The 25,034-nt window shown below is 46.0% G+C and overlaps 1 protein-coding gene across 1 annotated transcript in view; it reads right to left on the bottom strand.

Annotated features, from left to right (window-relative positions):
• PRICKLE2 (prickle planar cell polarity protein 2) overlaps positions 1–25,034 on the bottom strand; it is a 317,482-nt gene that overhangs the window by 91,788 nt on the left and 200,660 nt on the right. Inside the window, exon 3 of the mRNA XM_023754050.1 lies at positions 416–599. Within this exon, the coding sequence (XP_023609818.1) occupies positions 416–599 (184 nt within the window). The remainder of the gene's footprint in view (positions 1–415; positions 600–25,034) is intronic.

Below are 25,034 nucleotides of genomic sequence, written 5' to 3'. Positions count from 1 at the left end.
AAACACAGCACAAATAAATCACCGGGGGGAACAGGCGAATGAATCCACATTTCCTCACTCTGCTTTACAAAGGATCTTAACCTCAAGATTCACGGTCAAGGTAGAACTCCCTTCCCTCTCTGAAATTAAAGATTTGCTATCTAATGTTCCAAAGCCAACATTTCTGAGAAGTTTTGGACCATTTTCTGTTAACAGTGAATGGCAATACGGAATGAATGAAAGTGACAGCTCACATGAGGGTCAGTTTCATTTCTCGTCCTCATTTCCCATTGCGGCCTCAGCCAGCTCCAGCCCATGGAGCCCCAACCACTTCCCTGAATCAGCCAAGCCAACGCTTCCTTCTGAACTGGAATGAGGCAGGACGGGCAAGACAAAGGCAAAAGGCAAACCACACTTTCCCTCCTCCGAGCGGTACCTGTTCAGGCTTCAGCCCAGGCGGGACCCAGGCGTACTCCTCCAAGGCGCAGCCCGAGTCGTCGTCTGAGGTCGAGTTCCTCTGGAAGTCAAACATGAGTTTGCTGACGGTCTTCTCCATCTCCAGGGGCATCACCGTCACCATGTGCTCCTCCTGAGGGCACTTGCAGTGCAGGCAGATCTTCCTGCAAGCAGCAAAGGCGGGAGGTGAGGGGAAGACCAAAACCCCCATTTTTTTCCACTGGCCTGCCAGTCCCCAGCCCTTGGATCCCAAACTATATAAACACATTCCTTGGCAACTGCTCTTTGGCAAAAGCATCTAAGGGAGCAGAGCACAGCACGCTGACTCTGTAGACGGCACGCAGCGCGCATGTGCAGACACCGTGGAAGGTCAGAGACCCCCACGCAAGCATGCTAAGGATGTTTAAACACGGACCCAAACCTTTCCTTCTAAATCAGTTCCCCAAGAGGAATGTCAAAATGTTTTTTATTTTAGCAGGTATAACCCTGGAGAAAGACCATGACCACAATTTCCTTGACTGTAACAGTAATTAAATAGACATAATACATATGCTGACCAGAAATATTACCAGTAGACTTAACAAATGCGGACAACATACCATTTTTATAAAAAGTTCTTAGACCTTGGAAAATGAACGTGGTTTTAAAAAGAACTGCAGGTGAGATTTTCTTTAAGAAGAGAAAAATATTTTCCCCATTAAACAAATCTGGGCCTACGATTTTACGAGAAAGGCATTTTCATTTCCACTAAAGATCCCTGTAGGTTTGAAATTTTAATTAGAAACCCAAATCTTCCCTAAATTGATTGTTTTTATAATATACAAAGGAATCATGCATGCGAATTCTTTCAAAAGGCAGCAGCCAATGATCAAAATCTCTTCTCCAAATTGAGCATTCCTCTTTAAGGTTACATCTTTCCATTCTGCGTGGCTACACAAATGATGAAGCAATCAAAAGGTTCACTCAACACCACAAAAGCATGTCTAGCATCCATCAATAAAACAGAAGAAAACAGTGGAGGAGGAAATTTTAATGAAAAGAAGCTGTTATATGTGTACTCTTATCTTTATGAATAGTTCCAGTAGCACCTTATAAAGGCAACAAAGAGTCCACCATCCTAACCCCACATGTGCCTGATTTTTATTTATTTATTTGGTGCCTGAATTTTTTGATAACAGCTTTGTTAAGATATAATTCATATGCCACAAAACTCACCATTTTAAAGTGGCTTTGATCCCAGACACTTCTACTAATTTGGGGATTCCAGTTACTTTTTTTTTTTCGGGGTTACTTTATGGTAGAAAATATGTTGAAGAGCAAGTAAGATACCTTTTCTTGCTTTATTCATAGGATTAAATATCACCAATTAACTTCTTGCTGCAGAGAAATGGGAACTTTTATTTAATTAATTTATTTTACTTTATTTTAGAAAGAGGAAGAGAGGGAGAGGAAGGAGAGAGAAACGTTGACTTGTCATTCGGCTTTTAGTATGTTCAGAGTTGTGAACCTGTCACTACTGTCTAATTTTAGGACATTTTCATCACCCCCAAAGAAACCCTGTGCACTTAGCAGTCACTTCGCACATTCTGTTCCCCCAGGTCCTGACAACCACTAACCTATTTTCTGTTTCTATGGTTTTGCCTATTCTGGAAATTTCACATAAATGGAATCATACAATATGAAGATTTTTGAAACTGGCTTCTTTAATATAACATGATGTTTTGAAGGGTCATCTATGTTGTAGCATGTGTCAATCCTTCCTTGCCGTTTTATTGAAATATTCCACTGTATATTTTGTTTACCCATTTATCAGCTGGTGGGCATTTGGATTGTTTCCACTTTTTGACCTTTGTGAATTAGTGCTGCTCTGAAGATCTATGGACACAAGTGTGTGTGTGTGTGTGTACATATGTTTTCTATTCTCTTGGGTAGATACCCAGGAGTAGAATTGCTGGGTCATATGGTAACTTTAAGCTTAACAATTTGAGGAACGGTTAAACTTTTTTTCAAAAAATATATGTACCATTTTATATTCCTACCATCAATGAATGAGCGTTTCATTTTCTCTGCTTCCCCCTATACTTGTTATTCTTTCTTTTTGATTATTGCCATCCTAGTGGGTTTGAAGTGGTATCTTACTGTGCTTTAGATGTGCCCTTTTTTAATAGCTAATTATGCTGAGCATCTTTTTCTGTGCTTATTATATCTCTACTTTGAAAAAATGTCTATTCAAATCCGTAGTACATTTTTAAATTATTTGTCTTTTATTAAATTGTAAACATTTTATATACATATTTTCTGGATATGTCTTTTATCAGATAGTATATGATTTGCAAAAATTTTTCCTCATTATGTAGGTTTTCACTTTCTTGATGATGCCTGTTAAAGCACAATTTAAAAAAAATTTTTGATGAAGTCCAATTTGTATTTGTTTTCTGTTGTTGCTTGCGCTTTAAGTATCATATCTATGAAACTATTGCCTGACTTAGGGTCATAAAGATTTACTCCTATATTTGAGCTAAGAATTTTATGGTTTTAGCTCTTATATGTGGATCTATGTTCCATTTTTAGTTAATTTTCATATATGGCCTGAGGAAGGAGTCCAGATTCATACCCCTGGGGCTATCCAACTGTCCCAGCACCATTTGTTAAAAGTCTATTCTTTCCCCACTGAAGTGTCTTGGCATCCTTCTCAAAAATCAATTGATCATAAGTTTAAAGGTTTATTTCTGGTCTTTCAATTATTCCATTGATCTGTATGTCTATCCTTTTGCCAGTATTACACTGTCTTTATTACTGAGTAAGTTTTGAAACTGTGAAGTGAGGGTCCTCCAACATTGTTCCCCTTTTAAAAGGTTGTTTTGATTCTTCTGCATCCCTGGCATTTGCATCATAAAATATAAATTTTAGGATAGTAGCTTGCCAATTTCTATAAAATGGTCCTGCTGGGAGTTTGACAGGGGTTGCATTGAACCTGTACACCAATTTGGAAAATATTGCTATCTTAACAATAGTAAGTCTTCCAATCCATGAACAAAGGATGTCTTTCCATTTACTTCTGTCTACTTTAATTTCCTTCAATGCTATTTTGTGGCTTTCTGTTATGCCTTGCACTTCTTGTGTTAAGTTTATTTTTAAGTAATTTATTCCTATTGATACCATTGTAAATGAAATTGTTTGCTTAGTTTCATTTTCTAGATTGTTACTGTATAGAAACACAAATGGTATTTGTGCATTGATGTTACATCATACCATCTTGCTGAACTTGCTTATTAATTCTAAGAGTGTGTGTGTTTCCTCAGGATTCCCTGTAGCCCATATCTGCGATTAGAGACGGTCTTGTTCCTTTCTTTCCGGTCTGAGGTCTTTCTCTGTCCTTGTCTTGCCTCATTGCCTTGAGCACACTGGCGACTGGAAGTGGCATGTGTGGGCATCCTGGTCGGCTTCTGATCTTCAGGGAAAGCAGCCAGTCTCTCACCATCAAGTATGACTTAGCTGTGGGCTTTCTGTAGACGCCCTTTATCAAATTGAAGAGTTTCCTGCTACGCTAGTTTGTTGATTCTTGTTGTTTTTATTCACAAAGGGTGTTGAATGCTTTTTTAGCATCCACCGAGGTGGCCAGTTGGTTTTTGTCCTTAATCTATGAATGTCGTGTGCCTGAATGTTGACACCCAAATGTTCCGAGGAAACAAAATCGGCTTAATCCAGCCGAATTAGGCTTGTCATGGTCTCCCACGTCCTGCTTTTTGTCAGATGGAAAATACAACAGACAGAATGCACACGCGGGTCTGGTTTGCATCTCCAAACTCAAAGATGTTTAATCCTCACCCTCGCTGTTCCTTTTAGAAACAGTCAGAGCTCATTTTAATAGTAACTAATTAATCAGCTACTTTAAAGAAGTCAGGGGTTTGGGGAAGTCGTCAGGTTTTTTATTTTTGTTTCCTCTTAAAATTTTTATGCCAGCTTATGACTTAAGAAAAAACGTTTTCGTGTACTGGTATTTAAGCAAATTTAGAAAGTTCTTTGGCAACTAACAGTTTTTACTGAAAAGTCATACTTTTAAAACAAAAGGTAGAGGATTTTTTTAAAACCAAATTCAGATTCTAGAATATTCCTCAGTGAAACTTATTCAGCAATGCAGGGAAGAGTACAATCTTTAATGCTGGACGGATGTGAGCTTCAGGAGAAGGGAAAAGATAAGGAGAGTCATAGGATTATGGAACCAGTTCCAGAGCGAGTCTCACTGAGGAGAAGCGTGAGCACAAAAGGAAGGGGCGAGGCCGAGGGCCCCATTTAGTCTCTCATCACATAACGGTCAAGCCCCTACCATGTGCCAGGCACTGCATCAGGCTCTTGGGATGCCAACCAAAACACAGACCCCTGCCCTCGTAGACCCTACATTATTAGAAGCGACAAGCACACCATACGCAAGAAACATAACAGACTGCACACCAAGAAAGACAATCCCACCCCCACTTTCCAAAGGCTCAGAGAGGTTGAGCAATATGTTCAGAGTCAGCCCCAAACAGAGATTCAAAGGAGGATCTGATTCCTGAACAAAAACAATTCCTTATAGACAGCATCCCTGATTCCAAGAATACACTTTTTAAAAACAAACAAACAAGTTTTTATTGATTTTTTTTTAGAAAAAGCAAGAGAGAGGGAGAGATAGATAGAAACACCAATGGGAGAGAAACATGGAGAGAAACATGGATCGCTGCCTCCTGCACGCCCTCTACTGGAGATCGAGCCCATAACCGGGGCATGTGCCCTGAGCGGGAATCAAAACAGTGAACTCCTGGTTCATAGGTCAATGCTCAACCACTGAGCCACACTAGCCGGGCCAGAATAGGCTTTTACTCCTGAACAAAAACATTCAGAAAAATCAAAACCAGGCCCTGGCCGGGTGGCTCAGTTGTTAGAGCATCGCCTGGATACATCAAGGTTGTGGTTTCGATCCCTGGTCAGGGCACATACAAGAAGCAAACAATGAATGCAGAAAGAAGTGGAACAACAAACCAATCTCTCTCTCCCTCTCTCCCCCCCTTCTTCTTTCTTTCTAAAAATCAATCAATCAATCAATCAATCAATAAAAAGAAAAACCAAAACCAAAGAGAAGAAAAGAAAAGTAGTAAAAAAAGAAAAGCGGTAAATCGAAACCAGGAAGATCTGCATCTCCCTGCTAGCTGCCTGCCGTCCATCTTCATTTATAACTGGCAGGCACTCCTGCGGCACGGCATTTTTATTTGCAAAGAATCTTCAACCTCAGAGTGGTTCCATCACAGCCTCTGGAGAGACTAATTTAATAACCTCTGTTTACAGATGGGGACGCAAGGCCCAGAGGCTCGGAAAGGAGCCGAGGGTCAGAGGTAAAGCCAAGAGGGTTTCTCTGGACCCTCATGAGTCTCCCCATCTTGGGACACAGCAACACCCAACAGCTCTCGGTGGACGCAGTGATTGAAGCTTTTGAGGAGTGCGTCGGGATGTATATGATTTGGTCTTTTTTTTTTTTCAAATAGACATTATGAAAATAGAGCCTGCTAGTAAAGCAGGATTTTATTTTTTTTTTTTAAAAATCCAACCATATGAAGCGTGCATTGGTTTCATTCTGTCAGAGCTGACATTCTACCTGCACATAATTGGGTTTGTGAATGACAAGTTTCCAAGGAATGAGGCGTGATTCAGAGAGCAGAGTTCCTGAATTCCCCCTTCTTCCTTCCCTCTACCCGGCAACAACCCCTGCACCCTCTGTACAAAAGTTGCAGCGATTAGTGGATTCGCTCCCACGTTCAGAAGCCGCGATCTGCTCTTCCATGGAATACACAGCCCTGCAGGTGGAGGCTCTCTTTTGAACCATTTCCAAGTTCTCTGGTCATCTGCACCGGTGACCACACTGGAGGGTAACTAACAGTTTATATCGATTAACCTATGCACCGTGATGTGGAAGGACTCATTACAAAAAGATTGGGTGTGTGTGAGGGGTCGCATCCTTGAGATGTTGACAGGTTATTTGCAACACTAAACTCTGAGCCATCATGTCTTGTTTTGCATGAGAAGTGATAAAATGAAGGCAAAAAAATGGATCTTCTTTTATCACAGGATTCTGACAAGTTCAAGTCATAAACTGCAGCATTCTAGATTTGGAGGGGATTGTAATCATCATTAAGTCCCTTTAAAATTTTTCCTGCTCTCTCTCTTTCACTCCCACCCCCATTTTTTAATGAGAGGAAAATACCTTTTGCAGAAGGAAATACATTCAATATATAGCACAGAGCTTCCCAAGTTGATGTGAGGGAAGAAGACCCTGAACTCAGTTGCTCTCAGGCTCAACTTCCTTCCCTAACTCCAGGCATTTCCATTGTCCTAAGGTCCCAAGGTCCCACAGACACCAGTGTGGGAGCCAGCATGCTACCCTGGATCTCTCAGGTCTTTTCTGCACTTACCCAAATGTGAAGGAGGTGCCCGATTCTTGGGTAGATGATGGAAAGACAGAGAGAGACAGAGACACAGATACACAGAGAGAGAGGGAAAGAGAGAGAGAGAGAGAGAGAGAGAGAGAGAGAGAGAGAGAGAGAGAGACAGGTCTGTTCATGGCTTTTAAAAGACAATCCTAATCATGAAGCTCTGCACATAAATAATGATTCTAGTTTCTAGTCATGGGAAAGTGCATACCTGGTTGCCGAGACCTTCAGGAAGATGCTCTGGGAGCAGTGACGTGCCCCAGTGGCTCTGACTGGATAGTCCCACAGGCCCAGGAGCTGCATTTCTGCCAGCATCCCAGGTGACTCTGACTCACTTGGAGGACACTTTTCTGTAGCTCGCCTCCTAGTCAGGAGGCAGCTCCCGAGGCAGAGTACAGCCTGAGCACCGCTGTGTGTCCTACCAACAGAGCTGACAGTCTCAGCAACTCTGGGCAACATGCATTCATTCATTCATTTTATTATTTTTAAAATATATTTTTATTGATTTCAGAGAGGAAGAGAGAGAGAGGGAGAGAGGGAGAGAGGGAAAGAGAGACAGAAACATCAATGATGACAGAGAATCATTGATGGGCTGCCTTCTGTACGCCCCCTACTGGGGATTGAGCCTGCAATCAGGGCATGTGCTCTTGACTGGAATCGAACCCAGGACTTATCGGTCCGCAGGCCGACGCTCTATCCATTGAGCCAAACCGGCTAGAGCTGGGCAAGGTACATTTAAAAAAATCATTTTTTCCTGCCCCAACTCCTCCTGCTCACCTTGTCTTAGATGCTGACATCACTACGCCCACCTGTCACTCAGCTGGGTACCCCTGGGGCATTGGCAAGAAGGTGCTGGTGAGAGGAAGGACTACACCAGCCACCAGCATGTGCCTCGTTGCCAGCCCTGCCATCTGTCCTCCTGCCTGTCACCTCCCCCATGGCATGGGCTTCCCTGCCCAAGTCCATGGCCAGATCAAGTTCAGGCCACTTTCAGGCACAGGGTCAAGGGGCAGACTGCTTACAGCAAGCATGTCAAACTGGTGGCCCGTGGGCTGCATGCCTCCTTTACTTGGCCCAGTTAGCCTTTGAGTTTGACATGCTTGGCTTACAGAGTGGCTCAGCCCCAACACAGACCAAGGGATTGATGGGCATGTGCAATGCCGGACCCAATGTGGCAGCGCCTCCGGCAGCCGAGATCAGGTGTAGGAAAATGCACCTTCGTCAAGACAAAGCGCGGAAATAACCCCGAGGCCTCACAGCTTTTTGCTAAACAACAGATGTGCCCTAGGTATTCAGATTCTTCCATGACGCCAGCTCACCAAAGGCTCCTTTTATTCTTCCTGAGAGGAAATCTTTTTCTCCTTATAATTTAAAGTTACGGCTTCCTTATCCCTAAACAACAGCAACACACAGTTAATGTGGAAAAGGATCAGGAATTACATAGAAACCAGAAGAAGGAAAATATTTCAAAACACTCCCAGTCCCAGAGATAACCCTGTTAAACAGAAACAGCTGTGGTCCTCTTGTTCCCTCGCGGTAGGAAACGAGACCAGATTTCAGTCTGTTCCCCCTCGGTGAGCACCAGGAGCCACGCCTGGCCTGGGATGAGACTGAGCCGGAGCCACCCACGTGTGCGCACAATGCAAGGAGAGGTGCCTTATCCAACCCGATACGTGGGCCTGTTCTGATCTGGTTCCCTGTAGCAGGATCAGAGAATTTATTTACACAGCCGGGAAGATGCCGGCAACGTGGGATTGCACATATATTTATGGGCATCTCAGAGTTAAGTTAGGTCCCTCAGATAAAGAACATCTGAAAACCAGATTTCCACATCTATCGACTTTTAATTTTCTGTGCTGGTGGGGAGAGATGGGGCATGGCTAATTTAAACCACCAAGCCTTGGCTCTGTATCGCGTCTTTGTACCTCAGTCACATACTCTCGGTGCTGCAATAACTTACGTCACCGCGAACCACGGAAGGACCTGCCCTGGCAGGACGGGCTCAGCGCCCTGGGCAGGACTCTGGCTTCCTCAGTCTGCTCTGCTGCCCAGTCCCCTTGGGTTGCCAATGAGAGCATCGTCTTTTCACATGCCCTGCAAAGCACCAGCCCAAATGAGCCAGAAATTATTCTGAGTTTGGTGCCCTTTGAACACCTTTCCCAGGCTTTAGTAGGTAAATAAGAGTTTCCTGGAAAGAGAGTTTTTACTGGGTTGCAGGCTGCCAGGAAGTAAGTGGATAGAGACAGTGGTTGTACTTAACAAGAAAGGCACAACCCCACTGTGCATAAGTGAGCCGGTAAGGACGGGGAGCAGCGGCCACCTGCCCCAAGAGATTGCTGAGACAATCCCGCCGTGAAGGAGTCGGAGTCTGAGCTATCCCAAAGAACACAAGCTAAACCGTCCCCTCCGAAACGGCACAGGTCACAGGGCTCCAGCGTCACCTTCCACATCCCCCCAAACATGTGGCGGATCAGAATGGCAGAGAGGAAGACAGACAAAAAAATATATGTGTGGGGCACAGCTGGTGTGGCTCAGTGGTTGAGTGTCAACCCATGAACCTGAAAAGGAAAATGGGGGCGGGGGGAGCTTGCAACCTAGTTCAGTATCTGGTTAAAACTGTAGTCTTACTCCCCCACTCTGACTGACTTGGGCGGAGCTGCAGAGCCTAACCCAGGGGTGGGCAAACTTTTTGATTCGAGGGCCACAATGGGTTCTTAAACTGGACCGGAGGGCCTGTGTGGGGCACAGCTGGTGTGGCTCAGTGGTTGAGTGTCAACCCATGAACCTGAAAAGGAAAATGGGGGCGGTCTTTTTTTTTTTTTTTAGTTTTATTCATTTCAAACGGGCCGGATCCGCCCGCGGGCCGTAGTTTGCCCACGGCTGGCCTAACCCCAGGGCTCCACCACAGCTGATTTGGGTGGAGCTGCGGGGACCCTCAGGGGCCCACCACAGGAGGAGATATATAGGTCAGAGCCTTCCCAAGAGTTCAGTTCAGGCCTTGGATCCGGTATTCCCCTGGACTAGCAGATCTGAGAAATAAAGGTTAAACTTTCCTCCCTCAGAGTGCTGGCTGATCATTCTCCTGTGCATTCTGCCACAACAAACCAAGAGGTCACTGGTTTGATTCCCAGTAAGGGCACATGCCCAGCTTGCTGGCTCAATCCCCGGTAGGGGGCGTGCAGGAGGCGATTGATGATGTTTCTCATCAAAGCTTCTATCTCTCTATCCTCTCCCTTCCCCTCTCTCTAAAAATCAATAAAGACGTATTTTAAAAATATGTGTGAGGGCTGGCCTGCAATGAAATGAGGGTGCTCCAAAAGGCGACAGCCTGCCCCCAAAGGATCAAGGACTCCACACAAGTGAGACCTCCAGGGCCCTACCTCTCATTCCAACATGCGCTTTGGCACTGAAGGACGGCAGGGCAGGCTGAGCACCGGGGCTGTATTTGTACTACTAACATCATTTCTTACATTTATGGAGGGTTTATAATATTCATATTGTTTTTACATAGTTTATCTCATTTATTCATTCCCACCGGTCCTGGAAAGTTGGCATTTTTATCCATTTCACAGATTTAACAATTTGGGTTATGAACTCATAAGCCACTTGACTAGAGTCATACAAATTAGAACCTATGACCTCTGACTCCAGACTAGTGCTGTGTTTACCACCTTGTTTTAAGTAGTGTGGCCAAATCTTCCTTCCTTCTTTTCTTCTGTGCATCTTTCCATCCGTTCCTCCATCCATATTCATCCATATCCATCCATCCATATTCAACAATATCCATCCATTCATCATCCATCCATCCACCCATATCCACCCACCCATCCATATCTATTGATACATTCAACCTATCAACCAACTATCCAAGCAGACAACAGTGGTTGAGCACCTACTGTGTGCCAAGCACTGTATGAAGATATCAGGCATAAAGCACAGGGAGGCAAGTACAAAGGCTTTGAGGTGGGAAGAGTATGGCATGAGTCACTCTCAGGAGGTGGTGTGTGTCCTCCCCTCTCCCATCAGTGTCTGCATTGATGACAGTGACCGAACTGGCTGAGCCACTGGTGCCATCTTAGTGGGCGTAGGAAAGTTCTTCTTCTCCTGAATTCCCTTCTCCTGGGAATTCCTACATCCCTCTTCTTGATACCCAGACATCAGCATATTCTGTTACCTGCAGCCTTACTGGCTCCTTAACTCCCTCACTGAGCCACAATATTTTGTTTTCCTCCCTTTCTGGCAAACACTCCATCTGAATGAGGGACCCAGGCATGAACCTTGACACATGCCATGTCAGGAAGCAAGATTTCCATCTCTGTGAGAAAGGAAAAATGGTTTCCTAATAAACACGGAGGCTAAAGGGCGGAGACCATGACAGGGCCAGCTGGGTACGAGGCTGGTGTGTGCTGGCAGCCAAAACCCTGCTGCCTGCCCTGTCCCGCCGCCTGCCCTCGCCCGGGCCCCGCGGTTCTGGCCATCTGTGCCACGAGGAGCTTCTCTCCCCCTGGCGCTGCCAAGGCTCGGAGAGGGTCATTCTCAGCGGCAGTTGTTTCCTCTCTTAATTCATATGTCAGCTCACACTTCAATTAAGAAATAGTGTCCTACTTTAGATGGATTATCTTGTAATTTTTTAGTAGTGGATACACATTCTTTCTTAAAATAAGCCTCCTGGATGACTTTTCCTACTTTGGACATCTCTCACCACACTGATGTACAGGTATGATGTCTCAGCAACATGGGCAATGACTTAGATTGGGTTTCCCCAGAGTCGGATCCTCGAAAGGCATGTGAGCATAATGAAGTTTGAGGGTGATCCCCAGAGTCCTGCGGGGAATTGGAGAAGGGGAGCAGGGGAGGGAAGGATGCCAACACGCAGCAAGGTGACGAGCAGCCGGAGCTTTGCTCAGCTGTCACTCAGTTCAGCTGAGGAGGTACAGGATGGCACAGACAGTCCTCAGAGAGAGTGCCCCTGGAGAGTCAAGGCCGCAGGGGTACTTATGCACCATTCCCTACCGTCACGGGTGAGGACCACTCCTGGGGCCCCCTGGCCTACTCCACACACAAGACAGGTTGGCTCAACAAAAAGCTGCAGTTCCTACTGCGGCAGGAACCATGGGTCAAGTACTCTGGGATGGTGAGTGCCAAGGGGGAAGAAGGGAATGCCAAAAATATTCGCTGCAGGCGCTTTACTTATTAAACAGTAATTCCCTGAGCATCTACTATGTACTATGCATTCCGATAGGCGTTGCAAAGAATTAAAACAAACCAACAAACAAATGAAAAACAGTAAGGAGTCCCTGTCTCACTGGGACACAAAGATACAGCCACAGCTACATACCTTTCAAAGTGAAGAGTACTTGTGGGGATGTCAAAGAGAATGTCCCTGTTCTGAGGACACAGATGCTGAAATATATATATAGGTACAGCATGGTATCTGCAACTTATTTCCAGATGGCTCGGCAATAATAATAATAATAATAATAATGTGTGGATGTGGAGTAGCAGGGGGAGAGAGGAGGAGGAGGAGAGAGAAGCACAAATGTGGCAAAATGTGAACAATGGAGAAATCTAAAAGGGTGCACGGAAACTCATTATATTATTCTTTTACGTTCTACATATCATTGTGACTTTTCAAAATATTTTAAAACAAACAAAAGTGAAAAGTACTTAGACTTTGTTGTTGGGTCGATGACGGATAGAAAAGCAAGCACTATGCTACAGGGAGACCCTATGCACGAGAAGGGAGGCCTCCCCGAGGAAGCTGCACCTGAAGGTGACTAGGCGAAAAGAGAAGAAAGGGGTTGTTCCGACAGGTAAATAAAGGCGTGGACATGGGAGAGAACATGGAGTCACCAAGATATTGAGAGGAGCCCTAGCCAGTTTGGCTCAGTGGATAGAGCATCGGCCTGCGGACTGAAGGGTCTCAGGTTTGATTCTGGTCGAGGGCACATGCCCAGGTTGCGGGCTCGATCCCCAGTAGGGGGTGTGCAGGAGGCAACTGATCAATGATTCTTTGTCATCATTGATGTTTTAATCTCTCTCCGTCTCCCTTTCTCTCTGAAGTCAATAAAAATATATTTTAAAAAAAGATAATGAGAGGAATCTTAGATGGTGACAAGATGGCAGCAGGAGACTGACACATGCAATCCATGGGAAGGAGGTTTCCTTTACTGAAAACGTGTTCACAGCCAGGGAGGAATCTGCCCAGCAAACGCCAGCTAGCTAGTTCAGATGGTGATGAGCAGACAGAGGGAGCCTGCAAAGCAGAAGAGCATGGCCACTGATGGTGTCTCCATGGCAACACTGCTACCTGCCCCACTGCGTTTCTATCCAAGGCTGTGCATATCTAGAGAAGCTCCGATTGCCTTAGCTGCTGGCAGACCCACTGCTCTGCTCAGGAAAAAGCCAGGTGGATGAGTGGCGGTCACCCCTCGGGGGTAGGTTCCTCCACTTCACTGTGCCCACAGGCTCACTGTGACTTTACAGCATGTTCGTCTTTGCTTCACTAGACACAGCATAGCAAGTTCCTAGAGCTCCTCCTTTGCAGACGGGCCCTGCTGAGAAAATGACTAACACCCCCACCTCCAAACTGCAAGGCAAGAACTGGGAGACGCCACAACCGATCTTCGTTTGCCTTTCTCTCTTTCTCTTCCATGCCATCTGCTGACAGTCTCTACTTGCCTGTGGCAGAAGCTGGCTAACCTCATGTAGACAAGATCTGAGATCTTAAATATCCCCTAAGTACTTGAAGGCAGTGCAACCATATAGTGCAACCTTTGATTCTGGAGGCACCATGACTTGGGTTCGAATCCTAACTCTGCTACTTCATTGAGTTGCTGTTAGAATTAAGTAATTTAATACATGCAGCACGCTTGGCACAGTGACACCTGATGATGCTGGCCGGGCCGCATGCTATGTGTAGGGTTAGAAAGTCAAACAAACAGGTAAATAAAGCACGTCATGGTGCTTGCTCTCCAGAAGTTGATCTAGGCCTTGGTACTGTATTCTAGTTAGGATGCAGACAGATCTAAACAGGTGATGAACAAGTCATTTTTATGTCTTTATGAAACACCTAGTATATATTAAAGGTGTGCTAGGCTGTGCAAAGTGATTTAATTACCATCCTTACCAAAAGATTACTAAACCTTTACCATGCTTTCAGTATTTCAAGGTTATAAATATTGAAATATTTATATATAAATATAAATCATTTTTCATCATTTACTTCTTTTCTTACCAAGATACAGTAAGATTGACAGGTTGGCTATTAAATTAATGACCCTGGGACTAATTAAGCACTTTAGAGCTCACCACACACTTTTAATCCAGGCAAGTCTCTGAACTGCCGAAAGAGCAAGATAGTCACTGCCACTGTATAGCTGAAGGGCCGCGGGCTGGGCTTGTACTGGAGTGTCTACAGTTTCACATCGACTTGGTTTCCCCCCAAGACATGGGAAGGAATGTCAGTTTGGTTCCATTTCTAGGGTATGATTTCCCCAATTTTCTTTGCAAGAAAACATTTCTGAGGGATCGGTGGCCTCGATGCTAAGCACTTTCCACATATTCTTTATTTAATCCTCAAAACGCAGCCCGAGATAGAAATGATTATCTTCCTCATTTTACAGATGGGAAAACCAAGGCTTACAGAGCTCCTGGAACTTACCCAAGCTCTCGCAGCCAAATAATAAAAACGAAACGCAAACCCAAATCTGCTGGCCCCAGCGCTCTTCACCAAACACCTGAATGCCTTTCTGAGGCCCCTTCCGACTGGCTGTGCTGGTCCCTGAATCCATGTAAAGCAAGTTGTGCCTCTCTCTCTGTTCACAGAGAGGCCCCCAAATCACTGGCAAGTTGTAGGAGATTCTTAAGTGGCTGCTTATTAATAACATTTTCAGTTTATATTAGGCCACCTTTCATCCAGGGGCACTCGGCCAGCCCCATACACAGAGAACCACTGAGATCCAGCCATCTCTGGGGTGGACGGGGGCCAGCTGGCAAGAGCATCCCTCAGGGGCTCGGCTTGTGGGGCATCTGGCAATGGTCACACCCTTCAAAACTGTCCGTGCTGAGGGCTCAAGGAAAAGCTTCCCAGAAATCCGTGTTCCTCTGCGAAGGAGGCCAAAGGCTCAAGCTCACCCCAGCAAACTTGGGAAACAAGGGCATCGAGACTGTGCGCTGACCAAACACTGATGCTGGCGGCGAGCCTCTCGATTCAGACCGAGTTAGACCGACAGGGAGAGACCTTGCTTTCAGGAGAGACCTGGCTGCTGTCAAGTCCAAGGGAAAAAACAAGTCTCTCAGGGCGACTCACAGCAGGGACAGGCACAAAGGCAAGATGCTGGCTTCCCTTCTTCACGCTGGGTCTCTGGAGAGGATTTGGCAGTTTTGTTACGAGGCAGCACTAGCCTCCTTCTGCATCGCAAGGAACAGAGGGAGGACACAGAGAAATAGCACTTCCTGGTTCCATGTGCTGTTGGGATGAAGCCCTTGGTGAACGGACTGTGCGTGGTCTACAGGAGTAAGGTTTTGAAATCATTTAAATTTTGTTACGCTCAGATTTGACAAGGCGATGGCTGAAGGCTGTTTGCCACCTAGAAGACTCTGCTTCCACAAAGTCTGTTTGGATGTAGCAATGCCCTCACACGCTCGGTTAGTTGGTACAAACACTCCCAGCCCAGACTCTTGTGCCTGGGGTAAGTCTCACCATTTCCATATCTTTACTCCCCTAGTCCATTACACCGCTGCCTCCTGCCTGGGCCATGGCAGCAGCTACTTCTAATTCCCTGCTTTCCACCCTGCTCTTCTAGAACCTATTTCCCACCAGCTGTTGGTTTTTTAAACAATTGTGGTAACACTCAACAATCTTGCTTCAAACGTGCACGGGCAAGCCCCTGCAATTCAAATGAAGTACACGTTCCTTGACCCTGGCCCACCAGATCTGACGGAGAGTCTGGCCCCTTCCTCTCCCTCCCCTGCGTTCTGTCCCCCTGCCCGTCTTGTCTCCCATGCGTCAGCCTCGCTGACCTTTCCTTTGTGTTCTGAACTTGCCAAGGCCATCGCTCCCTTAGGGGCTTTGCAGGGGCTGTTCCTCTGCCCGGAGTATCTTCCCCTCTGCTCTTTGTGACCTGGCTAGTTCTCATTACTCAGTCATCACTCAAAGGTCCCTCCAACAAGGACCCCGTAAAAGATAGCCCACATCCCCTCCTCATTCACTATCTATTCTGTTATCCTTACATTTATTCTCTGAACATTATTCACTATCACAACCGACCTTACTTGTTGATGTGCCTGGTACGTTCTTCCTGCTGTAATGTAACTTCTGTGAGGTCAAGGAGCTTACCTTGTATCTATCTAGGATAATGAGCATTCAATAGGTAGTTTTTTAAAAAGTTGAATCTCGAATGCCTACCAGGGGTCCTCAAACTTTTTAAACAGGGGGCCAGTTCACTGTCCCTCAGACTGTTGGAGGGCCGAACTATAGTTTTAAAAAAAAACTATGAACAAATTCCTATGCACACTGCACATACCTTATTTTGAAGTAAAAAAACAAAACGGGAACAAATACAATATTTGTATTTGCATGTGGCCCACGGGCAGTAGTTTGAGGAACCCTGGCCCTAAGCCCAGGATCTAGCTTGGTAGTTCCAAACCAGCAGGCTAGGACCCCTCCTGGGCATGCAAACAAAGTATGATCAATGTGTAACATTTTTCATTATTTACTTTATGCAAAGTAATTAGAAATATATTTTACTACAATTATGCCAAAAATGCAGAGTGTGAGTCAACTACACCCTCAGTAGTATATCTTCACAACCCCACCTGAGGAAGACGGCCTCTTCCTGGAAAAGTGGAAGTATGCAAAAAAGGAGGGTTAGGGCAGAGGACAATGTGTTTACTGTGGAGAAAGACCAAGAACTGTACCATAACTGTAGTGTAATTTATTCTATTATTCTGTATTGCAAATGTCCAATATTTGAAAGAATGCCTTGAATATAGAAAGACTGAAAACTCCTCGCCTAACCCCAAATAAATGTCCAAAACATTGTTAAATGAGTAATAAGAAGTATCTGAAACACAGAAGAATAAGTACACCTGTGGCCTTGGGATCTGAGCCCACAGACCTCAATTTGCTCATCTGTAAAATGGAAGAGAAGCAGGGGATTCTGCCCTCAGCCCACAGAGCTTGGCATCAGCTTGGGCAGCCATGGAGAAAGTGTATTTCCACAGAGGACATTTTTTTTTCCAGTCCCACGTTAACATACAGAGGTTTTCCTGGATGCATTTACTACAATCTTCCAGCCACTCTAGCAGTTCTTAACCTTTTGGGTGATTTCATGTCTTTAAGAATCTGATGAAAGCCTGGACCCTCACCTTTAAAGAAATGAACATACACACATTCACAGAAAATTTAGCATTTAATTTCAAAAAGTTCATCAGTCTTCCTTCTCTGGACCATTGATACTCTTGGATTCCAAGTTAAAACCACCTGGTTCAGAGAAGTGGGTAAGTGTAAAAGGTCTTCTCTCGTATTCCCCATAGCGCCAGATTCCGTGCCTGGTATCTTACTGCTGTTCTATTTCTCACACTCTGCAATGTTCTTTTAAAAACTCAAAAGAGCACATTAGACATCAGAGTTACCATTGAGGATGCCGAATCTTAGCAATTCAATGGCACAGGGTTTAAAACAATTTTTATGCATAGCCAGGGCAAGCCACATTGATGTGTAGGCAGCCAAACTGACAATGTGAAGGAAAGACAAGTTCAAGCTCGTCTGACTGAATCAAGCCCAGTGATTAGGATGCTTTCCACCTGTTAACATTCCAGAAGCCATTCTAGCCAGGCCCAAGCTCCTGTTGCCGAGAGAGCAACACTGAATTCTTTGCTTTGTGTTTTCACTGAGCTTCCTACAGGGCAGGTGTCTCAAAGTGGCCCAACCTGCACAGGAAGCATGGGAGGGCAGTGGGCTGGGGTAGAGTGTACATTGCTCCAACCCAATGGCAAGCTCCTAGTCTTGACAGGCATTCTAAGCGATTTCTGAGATGTGAACTCAAAATGCAAGTAGTAATTTAAATGACCTCCTGAATCTTGACGGATAAGCTGTCAGGGGAGCTGCAGTTGCTGAGCCAAGAGCAGCCACCCCCTCTGCACTGGCCACCCAGCCAACAAATGGTTGGATTGCCCCGAGCAGCGGTTGCCAACCGGTGGTCCACGGATCACTGGTGGTCTGTGAGGTCCGAAAGGTTGGCGACCGCTGGCCCAGAGGATGCCTACCGAAAACAGTTCATTGTGAAGGCGGTACTCCTCTGGAAGTCTCACAGCAGGGACGCTGCATAACCACAGGAAATGAAAAGCGACAGGAGCCTCAAGAATAGTAACCATATTAACCAGAACAACAGGATGTATATCCCAGAGAAAGAAAAAAATCAATGACAACCTTAATTAAACAAAAAGTCAGCTAAAACTTCCAATAAGTCTTCAGGTCATCCACTTTGGGGAGGAAGAATAAGTAGGAAGTAGAACTTCTTTTCAGCATGCCTATGCAATTCACAGGCGTTTGATAAATATTTACTAGCTGAAAAGAGAACCCACTTCCAGGGAGTTTGCAAGGGTAGACACGGCATAAGGTTAAACCTCCCGGGTCAGTTCTAGCTGATGGGAGAGGCTGCCTGGAGTGTTGTGTTGAGAAGGATTCTGAGGTTGTGTTGGGTCTTGATAGGAAGAGTGTGGTGGTCATTAGTGAGGTCTGCACTGGACAGGACCTGGCGATGCAGGTGCCAATCTTCGCCTTATTAATACCATGGTCCTGACATTCCCAAGAATGGAGGTAAAACATTCTACACATTCAAATAAGAATAATTCTCCCCACTGAAGAAGGTTTTCCCTACCACTTAAGTAGAAGCTTCTGGGAGAATAACAAGGAGGAGTAAGGGAAGGAAGCAGGCATCTGTTGATCCTGCGAGGTAACAGGCTGCTGTCCAGTGAAGTGAGAGATACCAAACCAACATGATGCTCATGATCAACCACTTTTGACTTCCACTCACAAGGCAAGTTCACTGGGAAGTCAGGTTCAGGATCATTATGTACATGGCTGTTATCTGGAATCACAAGATACTTTCAGTTGGGTAACCCTGCTCTTTCTATTAAGGCAGAAAAGTGATCAGATATATTGTCCAAATTTACACAAAAAAGATTGAAAACTAATGGGCTTTAATTATAAATAACCAGAAACTCGGTTAACCATAACTTCCCATTCTTCTAAACATTCCTCTGAGCTAACATTTCCCCCTTGTTGAACTGTCCCAGCCAACAGAGCAAGCACACCCGTGTTCTTCAAAGCTTCACAAAGCATTTGATTTTAATTTATATAAACCAAAGCATTTTTAGTGAAAAATCTCATTTAGCAAACAGTTATTTCTTATAATCTCAGGTGGCCCAAATTACGTATAAGTGCATAATATATCATATAAGCGAATATAGGGATGTGTGTGCAATACACACACAAGTAAGTTCCAAGATCCTTCACATCTATTGTCTCTGTAAGTCGTGAAGGCTCCAGAGCTACATGGGCTGAATTCAAATTCACTTGGTCACTCACTAGCTTTGTGACCTGGGGCAAGTCATTTAACTCTTTGCTTAGTTTCTGATGCGTGCAGATGGTATCATGAGGTTATCACGAGGAGTAAATAAGATACAGTACATAAAACAGTGAGCATCTGCCTGTCACAGTGTAAGCTGTCAGTAAATGTCAGTTATTATTTGTATTACCTTTCAGAAGGAGAAACTGAGTCACAGAGCAACTAAGTGATTTCTCTGAGGTTTACTCAAGTAGGAAATGATAACACTAGGACTAGAACCCGGGCCCTCTGAAAGGAGTGGCATTCTCTTTCCTGTGGAACACTTTATTCCGATTGTAAAGGTGGCTGAGAAGGGTCAGCATCAGTATCACCAAGGAGCTTGTCAAACATCAGCATCTGCATCTCAGCGTCTCCCCCAGGTGTGCCATTCACCGGAGAAGCCCGGGTCGCCAGCACTCTGCAGAATGCGTGCAGACACAGCGCAGCCCGGAGGGCTTCTCAGCGCAACGGCAGCACCAACATACCAAGGGACCAGGACCGTCTCCCCTCCTCACGCCTCTGAAACATCGAAAGGTCAATGTTTCCTCAGGAAGCTTCAGGTCATTCTCTAGAGCAGCGATCATCAACCGGTGGTCCGTGGACCACTGGTAGTCCGTGAGGTCCGAAAGGTTGGCCGCCGGTGCTCTAGAGGGTTCCTGCTGCTCAGATTCCAACATGCAGTCAACACAGAGAGGGCAGGTCCTGATATAAAACCTGACCTTTTAGTTGTCCACCCAAGAGCAGCGCACCATGCAAATCACACACCTTCACCGACAGGGCTGCCTTCATTCTTCAAGTTCGCACATACCAAGGGCAGTGCCGGATGAGAACTTAACAGTTCATTTGATTCAAGATCTTTATTTTAGGAAAGAAAGAGCCGAGGCTCAGACAGGCGAACCAAGAATTCTGGTTGGAACCTGATGTGCCTGGAACTAGAGATTAAGAGCCAACAAGCTCAGCCCCTGTCTCTAGACACAGGCTGGTGCCCATGGCCACACCTTGGCCCAGCAGAACGTCCCATGTGCCCTTGCGTCTAACAAAGGGCTGCTCCCGCTGGTCTGTGGCTTCTCATCCTCATCTTGGTGTTTCTTACTGACTCTCCAACCAACCTCACCCTTTCATTCCAAAAGCCACACTCAAAGCTGTGGGTGAAGAAGCCATATGATCTTTTTATGACTGACATATTCCCTTGGATGTTTCCAATTTTACCAAAAGATCAGCCAAAGGGATTTCAATTCAGCAGCTAAATAATGAGGTATTTCTCAAATGAGGGATCCAGAGAAGGAAAAGCATTCACAGAGGATATTACAGTAGGTCCTCGGGTTACGTCGGAGATCTGTTCCTACGGTGCGACATAACGTGATTTTCACCGTAAGTCGGAGCCCACCTACATAAGTACCTACGTCACTCACATGGAGCACATACACAGCAGTAATGAAGCGAAACAGTAAAAAAAAAATTAAAGATAATTCCTGACCTTTACTTGTGGTAAATAAGTAATAAAAAACATAAAGCACATATGTACATACGTCGAAATGACGGAATTTTTTTTTTTTATAAATGAATGGGAGATGGCGACATAACCATGAAACGACGCACACTGAGTCCGACGTAACCCGAGGACCGTCTCTATAGCGAAAAGTGTAAGGAGGCTTAGAGTGGTGGACATTCAGGCTTGGGACTGCGGTTATGCTAGATTTGAACCCCAGCCTCACTCCTTCTTACTGTCTGTGTAACTGTGGCCAGCTTACTTAACTTCTAGGAGTCTCGGTTTCTCCAGCTTTCATGTCAGCTAGCACACAGTAGGTGCTCAATCTGCAACAGTTATTATTTCTTCTATACATTTACATAAGCACTAACGCACAGACTATCTACAGACACAGAGACACCCAAAATACACACTTCTATATATACGAACAGCTGCCCTGAAAGCCAGCCGACCCGGCAAACACAGAAAGCAGGGCTGTTTTCAGCTGAGTCCTGGAATTTTCATGAACAAGCATCTCTGAGGACTCACAACTGATGAATGGATGCCAAGAAAAGAGCTGGAAAAATGGCATCCTGCCCAAGTGAAACGAAATGCTGAGAATTCCTGCCCCGGTTACTTTTAACCCTGGATGGGGCTGGGTAATACTTGCAAGGTTGGATTTGAAGGAGCCAAGGGGGGAGGGGCAGGGCCCAATGCACTCCCAGTGCCAGAGGGATGGAGGCAACTCAAGGCGGCCCCTGGTCACCCCATCTCTGTGCCACCCCAGGGTCAATGGTGCCTGGCCCTCCTGGGCCCCAGGGCGGTTTCCATGCAGCAGCTCGGATGCAGGACCAGAAGCAGGAGATCATTATTGCTTCTTCCTTGCACAGGCTCATCCCGCCGCTCTAGGGGCTGACTCTGGAAGCGCTCTCCGACAGGCCAGCCCTGCCTTCCCGCCGCCCTCCCTGCCCACTGTGACCGCGTCCCTGGACCTTCTGCCCCCAGTGTTGCTGCTCCTCTTCCGAGTCAGCTCTCAGAGAAACCGAGGCCTCGGTTCAGCCAGCTTGATGTTTACAGACCTGACAGCCAAACGGGTGTAGACACCCATCAAGGAAAGGCAGGCTCATGCTGTACTGGAAAATGGGCCTTTTTTAATGAATGCACTTTTTAAAATGGTCCGTGGTGCTCTGGGGGAAGACACCCTGTGTGCAGCCGCGAGTAGGGTCTAGGATCTGAATGGCTGCACCGGAGGTCTGTAGGACAGGTGGGGCGGGATTTCAGCAGGAGCAGAGGCTCTTGTCTTCTTCAGTGCTGCCCTCCCCAGGGGTCGGAGATGGCTCCGACAGTCTCCCAGCTGCTTCTTCATTCGGCCTCCCTCTCCCCTCCTCCAGCTCCTCCATCCAATCTCTCTTTCTCTGGCTCTCCTTGCTTCTTTTCTCCTCTCCCTTGTCCCCAGGGAAATAACAGAACAAGCAAGCCTTCGGGTTTCAGACTCCAAACAAAGAACCGCTCCAACAACAGGCCAGAGGAAAAAGAAAACCAAGTCTCCAACCTCAACTGGCCCCGTCCCCAGTGGAGATGCTGGAGATTTGTGTTGCTGGAAGCTCAGTGTGATCTTACTGCAACGTTTTCTTCTTTACTTCATTTACACACACACACACACACACACACACACACACGTTATAATAAAACTGAGGACGTTTCATTAAAAATCTTCACAGGTTAGGACAAGAGCCAAGTGGCAAATGCCCGTCAAGAGCATCAATGAGGGAAACAGATTCAGTCACTGCCTCGCCCCCCAACTTCTTAGTTTGTGACCATTCACAGTCACGAGCAGCTACTGGTTATAAACCGGAAGGAGAGGAGAGGGAAAGGTTTCAGTGGGTCTTCACCCAAATGCCACCTAGAATTTCTGTCTGACAGACAGAGCATTTTGACTCTTGTGTGTCTGAAAACAGCAGAGAAGAGAGCAGACCATGGCTTGGGGCTTCTTAAGACCAAGGTTCCTGCTAATTCAAGGCAGTGGGGAGGGGTGGAGGGCCAGAGGGGTGGCGGGGCAGAGGGGTGGCGGGGCAGAGGGGTGGCGTTGAGCCCTGCCCACTCGGCCTTCGCAGTCAATGCGTAAGTTGATGGGTAGAGATTTGTCACCAGCTGTGTCATTTAGGCTAAGTCGTGTTTATGCTCCCTCTCTGGCCTTCAGTTTCCTGTAAAAATGAGCATTATAACCACTGCCCCCTGGTGTTCATGGGAATATGAAGGTCCTCAGCACCGGAAGGAAATAAGCCAACACCTTGGAGGCACCACGAGTCCATGGGAGTTCGTTTCCAGTTTTCACATGAAGAAACCAAAGTCCAGAGAGGAGAGGCAACTCTCTCAGGATCACAGGTACAACCGGGAGACAAGGGCGGTGGGCTACTGTCAACGTAAAAATACCATTCTCCACGCAAAACACAACTTTACTGAAAACCAATGGCAACCCAAAATGACCAAGTCCCAATTCTGAATTTCCCGAGAAAGAACTCTAGGCTAGACTCCTCTGGCTCCTTTAATTCACGTTTAGTTTATCCTTCAGACCCACCCCTGCATCGAGGTTCCATTTCACCTAATTTTAAAAGGAAGATGCTGGCAGGAAAGGAAGAAACAGCCATCAAATCATGTGACTGACGTGTGCTCGTGATAGAAGGAGGAAGAGCACGGATGTGGCAAAGACATATCGTGTCAGGGGACAAAATCAGAGCAGAGGACTGGGTCATGGGCAGGTGGCAGGGAGGCCTGCTCCTTTCCCTGAATAGCTGACCCAGGAACAGAAGTCACCCACATGGTGGTATCAATTCCGAGGAGCCAACCAGCAGGTGCAGCGCATACTCAAAGGCCTCCCTGGATGGAGAAGAACATGCTAAGTGTCTACACTGCAAAGGAAGGACAGAACCGCCTCTCACATGCAAAGTTGGAACAGAAGGGAAATGCAAACAGAAATCCAGAAATGCCTCGATTTGGATCCTGCAGCTTTCGACGTGTGACTTGTCAGCTGCCCAGACAGGAGGGCTTCCTTAAGGGTGCCTGAGTTCAATGCTTTTCGTTTTACCATCCGGTCACTTTGATTCTGCAAAATCCAGTAGCCCCGAATAATAGGCTTTTTTCTATCAATCAACAGGGTGCAAAGCTCCCTTGAGTGGGAATGGACATGACAGTGACTGGAGATGGCACCTTCTTTGCTAACAGTACGTTTTTGCAGACAAATGGATGTGAACATAGCGCCTTTTCAGTGGACTATTTTGTTTTTAGTAACAGTGAGTATTAGCATAATGCTAAAAAGGTAACAATGACAACAATAATAGCTAACGTTTACTGAGCATTTCCTATGTGGCTCGCACTGTACTAGGCGCTTTTCCTATGTCACCTCACTCAATCCTTATACCTATCACCCTGCCTAGAGGTTCCATTGCTCTCCGATCATACAGACAGGAATTTGTGCTCAGATATGAAACTCTCAGTGTCTTTAGTGCTTTCTGCATCCATTCTGAGCGCTTAAAACCATCATCCCATCCTGCTAACCTCTAAGTTCCCTTCCCAATCCCTAAGCTTCCATCTATGCGTCTTCCTCTATTTCTACTCCCTCCCTGCCCCCCTCCCCGCCCCCCCCCCCCCAGCCACACACACACTGAATGGTGAACCTTTACAACCCTGCCATTTAAAACTATGCTATTTTACAATTTCTGGCTGCCCCACGACTGTTTACAGACAACAATGTTTAATGGATCCAATGTGTTTTAATTTTCACATAAAAAAAAAGAATTCCCGGGGGTGGGGGAGGAAATGTTTGATAGAAAGGCAAAATCTTTACAAGCAGTCAAGGAGGGATTAAAATCCAAAATTTCAAAATATGGCAATTCCGTCAAAGTTGTGACTTCCTCTGGAGCCCATGGGAACACTCATCTTGACCCCTCAGTGTCAGCCATCAGCAGCCAGGGGGCTCCGAGGCAGCAGGAGCAGAGCAGCCAGGGCGGCCTACAGGAGGAGGCCGGGCTGCTTCATTTACTGTAGGTCTCACTGAGA

This window comes from Myotis lucifugus, unplaced genomic scaffold (genome assembly GCF_000147115.1).
Source record: "Myotis lucifugus unplaced genomic scaffold, Myoluc2.0 scaffold_55, whole genome shotgun sequence".
Lineage (NCBI taxonomy): Eukaryota > Metazoa > Chordata > Mammalia > Chiroptera > Vespertilionidae > Myotis > Myotis lucifugus.
Note: the sequence above shows the minus strand (reverse complement) of the source record. Positions and strands in the feature narration are given on the sequence as shown.